This window comes from Phascolarctos cinereus, unplaced genomic scaffold (genome assembly GCF_003287225.1).
Source record: "Phascolarctos cinereus isolate Bilbo 61053 unplaced genomic scaffold, phaCin_HiC Scaffold_4;HRSCAF=312, whole genome shotgun sequence".
Taxonomy (NCBI): Eukaryota; Metazoa; Chordata; class Mammalia; order Diprotodontia; family Phascolarctidae; genus Phascolarctos; species Phascolarctos cinereus.
In genome coordinates this window covers 700,358,561-700,366,486 of record NW_027555847.1, presented here as the reverse complement: position 1 = coordinate 700,366,486, position 7,926 = coordinate 700,358,561, and the positions used below count along the sequence as shown (strand labels likewise).

Below are 7,926 nucleotides of genomic sequence, written 5' to 3'. Positions count from 1 at the left end.
GGCCTCAGTTTCCCCAAGTGTAACATCAGAGGTTTGGCGCTTCCTCCAAGCTCCCCTGCACTAAGATGCGGCCCGGGGGCCGGTGCGGTGCATCGGCCCAGCAATGGAAGCCCCGGACCAGGCGCGTGCTCCTGTCTCGCCCCACAGGCCCGAGGCCAAGGGCTTGGACGACGGACCTCGCGACAGGCGACACGTCGCTCGCCCTGTCGCGTCGTTAGCTCATACCGCGATCGCCGAGCAGCCGAGCAGCCGAGCGCGGCGCTGGCCCTTTAACGGCCCCGTCCCGGGGGCCGGCGCCGCGCCTGCGCACTGCGGCTCTGCGCTTGTCATCATGGCGACGCGGGGCCATGTGCAGGACCCTAACGACCGGCGCCTCCGGCCCATCTACGGTGAGTGGCCCCGGCCGGCCGCCGGCCCCGAGCGCCGCCGGCCGGGGCCGAGCCCGCCCCGGGGGGCCCGGGGGGCGGCCGGGGGCCGGGGCCCGGCGGGCGGGCGGAGCGCGGGCCGCTAGGCCGCGCCTCAGCCCGGGGCCTCGCGTGGCCGCCGGCCCGGCCTCCCCCCGCCCCGGCCCGGCCTGGGCGTCCGGCCCGCCGGCAGCCCCGCGGGCGCGGGCCTGGCGTGGGACCCCGGCCGTCCTTCCGCCCGGGCGGGGAAACTGAGGCCCGGGGCGGAGGGGGCGCGCTCAGGGGCGGCAGCGCCGGGACTCGAACCCGGGCCGCCGCTTCCCCGAGGTCATCGGAGGGCTCTTGGCGGGCATTCCCCTCCCCGCGTTGTTATAAGTGGGGAAACTGAGGCCCGGAGGAGCGGGGCAGGCACTTGGCGTGGCACGTTGGGGCAGGACCGAGGCCGCCTGCTTTCTAAGTTCCGGGAGAGTCAGGGGAACTTCATTTACAGAAAGGGAAACTGAGGCCGAAGGGAGAGGAGGGGGCTTGGGTTGTAAATGGTGGGGCCGGGCTCGGGCCAGGCGGGACCCTTGATTTACAGGTGATTCAGTGGTGGAGGGGCCGGGCTGGAGGGGATCATGAGCACCAGACCCTCTTCTTTTACAATTAGGGAAACTGAGAGCAGAGAGAGAAGGGGAGGGCTTTGGCTAGGGTCATGAGGTCAAGGACTCGAACGGGAATGAATGACCAGCTGACCTAAAGAGATCGCCTAGTCTGCTTGGAGCTCAGGGAGGGGGCTTGGGAGAGTCAATGAGAGTCAGAGCGGGAAGGGACCCCAGAAACCATGGGGAGGCTACCTCCCCTCACGGAAGGAGGGGGTGCATCTAGAGAGGCCGGAAGTCTTGATTAGACTCTGGCTAACCAGCTTGGGGGCCTGGCCAGTGTTGGGGGTCTCCCGACCTCGGGGCCCCCAGGATTCTGGATTGAATGACTTTCAGCTGGAAGGCCTTTCTAGACGCAAAGGGAGAAGGGGAATCCCAGGGATTGGAAGCCGTCCCTTTGTCTCTTATCTGTCCTTCCTCTCCTACATCTCCCATTGGTGGTGGCCTCCTTAGCAAAGTCCTGCCTGGCATCCCAGCCTTATCTCCCCTCTCCCCATTCTGCTCCAGCCAGACTGTGGTCCTCTGAAACACTCGGTGCTCTTCTAGCCCTGGGAACGGCTCTTTGCTGTTCTTTATTTGGGCAGTGCCCTCCTCGCTGCCTTTTATCTGTGCAAAGCCTGTCTTATCCTTTCAATCCTGACTCAGATGCCCGCTCTTCCATGAAGCCTCCTGGATTTCCCCCAGTCAGTAAAACCTTTCCTCTCCCAGCAATTGAAGGCACTTGCCTCGTTCTCTGTTGTGCATTCGAGTTCTCTGCCTGGGCGTCCTGGCCCTGGGGTCGTGGAGACTTCTGAAGAGCTCGGGGGCTCCCTAAAATTGACTGGAGAGAGCCTTGCTGCTGTGTCTTTTCCCTGAGGAAGCCTCCTATTAATCAGAGGCTTGCCATCTATGGGACCCCTTTCTGGGGCTCAGTTCTCTTAGCTGTAAAGTGAGGGGAGTGGACTGGCCTCCAGGTAGGGGCCCTGTCCACCTCTGGACTTTGATCCATCCCGTACTTTGCAGAGGTGCAGAAGGGAACCCCCTAGAGAGGCAGGCAGGAAGTGTCTGGTATTGATCTCCTGGACTCTGGTCAGGAGGCCCGGCTTCACAGCTGAGCTCTTCCGCTCACGGTCTTGGACCTTGGGCAAGCCCCTCGACCCTGTACGCCTCAGTTTCCCCACCCACAAAAGGGAACAGTCAGACTTGAATGGCCGAGCATCCTGGGTTGTTGTGAAGATCAGATAAGATGCCTAGTATCCCTTAACCCTGGCCCGGCTCCTCATTCCAGATGAGACGCAGGGCTACTGTGGGGTGGGCAGCTCATGATGACTGACCTCCCCTGTGTTCTGGCTCTTGGAAGTCTTGATTAGACTCTGGCTAACCAGCTTGGGGGCCTGGCCAGTGTTGGGGGTCTCCCGACCTCGGGCCCCCCAGGATTCTGGATTGAATGACTTTCAGCTGGAAGGCCTTTCTAGATGCAAAGAGAGTGTGCCGAGCACATCCCCGCCGTGCCTCTTCGGGCCTTGCTGTGCAGTAATCGATCGGAGGGATGGACTAAAGGAGAAGGACCTCTGTAGGCCAACTTTGGGGACCTCCAGGTGCACTTTGGCTGGCCTCAGCCCTGGGCCTTCTTCTCTGCTGGGACGAATGGGTGCTTTGTTACTTGTCTTTTTAGGTTGAAGCCGGAGAAGCTTCGAAGTCAGTGTTTGGCTTGTGTTTGGGTTTTTGTTTTGCTTGGCGTTGCCAATTGAGGACCTGAGCTTATCGGGGAAGGAGGGTGAGGCCAGCTCCTTTTCTCTGTATCCCAGAGGCCAGGTTTCTTTGTGTGCTAGAACTGATGTACTTTGGTAGCCGCATTCTTATAATGCTTGGTGTGTATCACGTCCTTTGGAGCTGATAGTAACCCTGGAAAGTGGGGACTCAGAGATCAAGGTACACAGCTTCGTGTTGGAGCTGGGATTCAAACTCAGGGCCCTAGGACTCCAAGCCTAACCGTCCACTATGCCAGGCTTGCTGCTTTTCAGTGTGAATGAGTGACCCAGCTGACCTAAAGAGGTCCCCCAATCTGCTTTGTGATGGAGTGGAATGATAGCTCACATTTGTCATGCTTTACAGTTAGCAAAGCACTTTTCTCATAACCCTGTGAGATCAGGCCATTGGACAGCTGACAAAGCTAAGCCATGGAGAAGGGATAGAGGGACAGGGCCCCGAGGTTGTGAATCATGGCAGGGGCCAAGCCTGGGGCCTAAGGGAGGCCTCTGAAGTCCTGGTCCAGGTTTCTTTGTATAACAGGTAACTGTCCTTGGGTTTTCCAGAGGGAAGAGATGCTAGGTAAACTTAGAGAGAGGATCACAGTGATGAGAATTCTGTGGCTGGTAGGGCCTCCACTAACCTTTTTTTTCTCCAAAAGATTATTGATGACTTTTTCTTTTCTTTCTTTTTTTTTTTTTGAGGCAGTGGGGGTTAAATGACTTGCCCAGGGTCACAGAGTGTCTGAGGCCACATTTGAACTCAGGTCGTCCTGGCTCTATCCACTGTGCCACCTGGCTGCCCCCAACTGATGACTTTTTTTTACATCATCCTTCATTCTCTTCCTCCCCCCCACCTCGTGAAATCATCCCTTGTAATTAAGAAAAATAGTTAAGCGTCCTCTGTATCTGACGAAACACCGGCAGCATTTTGGCATTCTTTACGCTTACGTTAATCCTAGTCTTTGCGAATATTGTTCCCGTAGTTATGCATACGTTCCTCCAATTGATCACTTGTCGGTGCTTCATGGTAGATGCCACAAGGTCGCAGTATACTGTGGTCTCCCTGTATGCTTCTTAAAATTGGATTTGTTTGAAAAAGGCTCTTAATGACCAAAGAAGGAACCATTGGTTCCTAAACAGATATTTCAGAAAACTTTGGATTTATCCCACCAGAGGCCCTTTTCTGGTGCCAGATCAGGTGGCCCTGGAGGCTGGTCAAAGGTGATGCCAGCGTCTGGCAGGTCTTGACCGTGGACTGTCAGCGAAGGGCCATCCCAAGGAGACAGGTGTGATTCACCCGGTGCTGCTGTGGGAACCAGGTGGTAGACTTAGAGCTTGTTGGGGATGTCAGGGGTGGAGTTGAAATTCTAGTTGGAGTGCTTGGATTTTGGGTGGGTTTTCTGTGGATAATGGGATTACTTAAGGTATTTCACAAAGCATCTTGCTTCCTTCACCATAAGCTGTGGCATATGCATGATGAGCAAGCTTTGGGTTTGGAGTTTTGGTGTCTAAAAGCCTCCACCCACCCAGCTTATTAGAAACCCTGTTCCAATGGCCTCCTTTAGCAAAATTATTAGAATAAGGGAAATTGCAAGTTCCTTCTGTTCTCAGCAGATTTTTACTCCTGTGTGGGTTGATGGGACATAATGAAGCTTCACTACCAGAGTTTTTGATGAGAAGGGCTTGATTTTAATGCTAAGAAATTAAAAAAGGTAAAACACAACTTCTTAATAAAAGGGAATGACTAGATAATAGCTTTTATTAGGAAGTAAAGCAGAAAAAGGTGCCCTTACAAAAGCCTTGAGATTGGGTTTGTCTTAGACACCAACCTGGCTTCCGGGGGGCAGAGGGGGGACCCCTAGCTGGTCCTGCCCTGGCTGAGCTGGAATCAGGCCCAGCGAGTCTTCTTGGCTTTTTGGCCGAGGCTAGCCTGGCTTTGTGGTGATTTCGATGTTTCTCCCGGGGCCTGGCCAGAGTCCAGCCCAGGTACTTATTCTGCTGCCACTCTGGCGTAAAAGCCCCCTGAAGGTTTGGGGGATATGAGAGGCTTAGCCCTGTGCCCCACCCTGGAGATCTCCTGCAGGTGCCAGGCCCGCTCCCAAGGGACCTTGGTGCTTCAGGCTCGGATGGTGGCCAGCTTCTTCATGAAAAGGGCGTCTTTTGCTCTCTTTTAAAAGCATTTGGCCTTTCCTAAACACTCTGCCTTTGAATTCCCCTGATACCATTTCCACCCTCAGAATGTATTTTTGAAATCTTCTTGAAGAGAATGCAGAACCTTCAGTAACTGGATCCTTATGTTCTACCTGGAGGTACATTTATTAAATGAGCACTTATTAAGCTCCACCTGTGTGCCAGGCACTGCTAGGAACACACAGACAAAAACTGAAATGACCTGTGCCCTCCAGGAGCGTCCATTCCGCTAGGGAGAAACACTGTGAACTTGGATTAGTTAGTATGTGCGTATGTGTGTGGATACACACACGTGTATCCACACACACACACACATTTAGAATAAATCCGCAGCGGTTTGATGTGTAGGGCAGTGGTCAGGGATGCTCAGATAACAGGGCATCAGGAGAGGAATTCCTTGAGCAGCCTTGAAGGAAGCTGGAGATTCTCCCAGGCAGGCGAGGTCAGAGGGGGACCTCTCAGGCATTGGGGGAGGGTACAGAGGTACCAAGATGGGAGATGTGGGTGGGCAGCAGCAGGGAGGAACACTGGGCTGACCAGCAGAGGGGGTGGAGGAGCATGATGACCGGTAAACCTGGGAAGGTGGGCAGGAGTTAGGCTGTTGAGGGCCAGCGCCGCCAACCTGGGGAGATTGTATTTTATCTTAAAGGAAAGAGGGCCCCACGGGAGCCTTGTGACGGTTGGAGCTGGTTTGGAGAGGAGATGGTGAAGGCAGCAAGATAAAGTGGGAGCTGGCTGTGGCCAGAGTCTGGGGAGAGGCAGAAGGCTGACCTGGGCTGGGGGGGGATGGAGAGGTGTTGGGGGGGCAAAGGTCACAGAGAGGCCGCTGTAATGGGAGGAGAGAGTTAGGGCTGCAGCCTTTAGCTTCCCCAGGCTCGGGGAGATGATAGTGTCCATGGGGCGGCTTTTTTTTTCAGTCTGCCATAAATAGTGATTTGAGACTTTAGTTTCGATTGCATTTACGCTTCTTCCGAGACTGATGTGAAGCTTGGAGAAATGGGGTAAATGAAGCCAGATGATGGTTTTTTGTGGGCAGCCTGGCAGGACCTCTTAGGTGATCTCCATCCTTCTTATGACAGTCAGAAATGCCCATGGCATTGGTAGTGACCAGGATGTCCTGGAGCCAGACTGATAATTAGTAGTTCTAGGGTTAGGGCTCACCTGGGCCAGGCACTAGACTCCTGCCCACCTGGGGACTGGGGGGAACTGGAGGCTTCTAGGCTCATGGACTGGCCATCCCAGGGGTGGGGCCAGTGACCGGCCACTGCTGGCAGAGCTGGGGAAGGATGTGTGGCGGGGGAGTAGCTCCAATGGGGCTGACACTCATCTCAGAAGACACATTGAGATTTCTAGGCTGCTGAAGGGGGAGGGAGGCTTTCGTGTTGAATGGAGCCTGCTCCAGGAAGACGCTGTGGGCATCCTCTGAATTTCCCTTCCCTGGGCCAGGTCCCAGTGGCCTCACCCTAGTTACAGCTCTGCGTCATGCTTGTGTGCTGCTGCCTCTGAGCACCAAGGCCGCGGAGACACCAGAGACAGCCTCGGTCCTCCTGCAGCCCTGGGAGGGAGCGTTTCACTTTGGCTCTTCGGGCAGCACTTTCAGATCCCCTTCCCGATGGAGCTCCAGTGTCAGCCGGGCCAGGAGGCTGTAACCCGAGCTGCCATTTCTAGAGACCCAAAGGCGCGGCTCTTTTGCTCCTCAGGAAAGCTTCCCAAACCCTCTGTTCACTAGGAAAGGGAAAGAGTTTGCAGGGCATGTGCACATAAAAAACAAAAAAAGTTTGGGCTCCTGAAGAAAACGTGCTGATTTGATAGCACCTTTGTCACAGAAGTGAGTGAGGCCCTTGCTTCTGCTTCTTGCCCGCCCCATTGCTGCCTCTCTGGTGCCTCGGTGCTCCACACAGGTTCTAGCTTTGGCTTGGGTTGAGAGCAGAGCTGAGAATCCCGACTCCCAGACACAAGGTGGGGTAGACAGGCGGAAATCCCTGGGAGAAGAAAGTTTATGGGAATGAGGTGGGGTTTTCCAAGGGACACCAAAAGTTCCCCAACTTTATGGATTGGAAATTGCTTCCGGGTCTTTGGTTAGTTCAGAGATCACTGAGCTCCTCTTTGGATGTCTCACCATTGCTGATTTTTTTCTAGCTCAGTATGAAAGGGTTTCGTATCCAAACCTCATTTGTTTGGCTTTAGTTGATAGGAATTCTTCCCCCAGCGGTCTCTTTTTAAGACTTTTGCGGTGTGCCTGCATGCCTCTTGCCCACTTTACCTCCAGTCTACATGTTTTCACTCAGGCTACTGCTTTTGGAATTTGTCATGGGACATTGGCACCATTTACCAAATATTCCCCTTGGCTCCTTGGCAAACTTCTCGAACCTCATGTTGAGAACACCTGCTCTAAGGTTGGTCACCCCCTTTCTATACTTGGCCTTCTTGGGGTCCCACGACATCCTGTGTAGAAGTTCTACAGCTAGGGAAACTGAGGCTCCAAGAGCCCATGGCCACACAACTAGTAGCTATCAGAAGATGGATTGGGGCTGACAGCCTCCTGACTCCAAGGCTGTAGAGAAGGGAAGGGCCATGCCCAGGGCCGGACAGCTGCCCAGCAGCCCAGGGAGGACTCGCACCTGGGTCTTTAGGGCTTCAAGTTTAGGACTCAACTCTGTCAGGCCTGGGGTCTCCACCTTCTGAATCGGTGTCTGTCACACACTGGCCTTGCACTGATCTGACCATCTGCTGATATCTCTTCCCAACCTATGGGGGCTTCAAGCCATGAGCAGTAATGTGCTGCTACTGTTCCTTCTCCTCTGCCTTGGCTCGCTGCTGTGTGGACTGAGGGGCTCCTGGTCGTTCATCCCTCTCGTGCGCAGCAAAGTTATGAGGATAATTTTGAGATTTATTGCTCTTCCTCATTCAGAATCCAGTTCCATCTCGCCGGCTAACAACGCAAAGGGTGAGTCATAAACT

General features: G+C 54.8%; 1 protein-coding gene across 1 annotated transcript in view; it reads left to right on the top strand.

Moving 5' to 3' along the window:
- The first annotated feature begins 284 nt into the window (after positions 1-284).
- The window catches only part of NAA25 (N-alpha-acetyltransferase 25, NatB auxiliary subunit), a 45,958-nt gene continuing 38,316 nt past the window's right edge, over positions 285-7,926 (top strand). Inside the window, exon 1 of the mRNA XM_020979889.2 lies at positions 285-389. Coding sequence (XP_020835548.1) covers positions 332-389 — 58 coding nt within the window. The 5' untranslated portion in view covers positions 285-331. The remainder of the gene's footprint in view (positions 390-7,926) is intronic.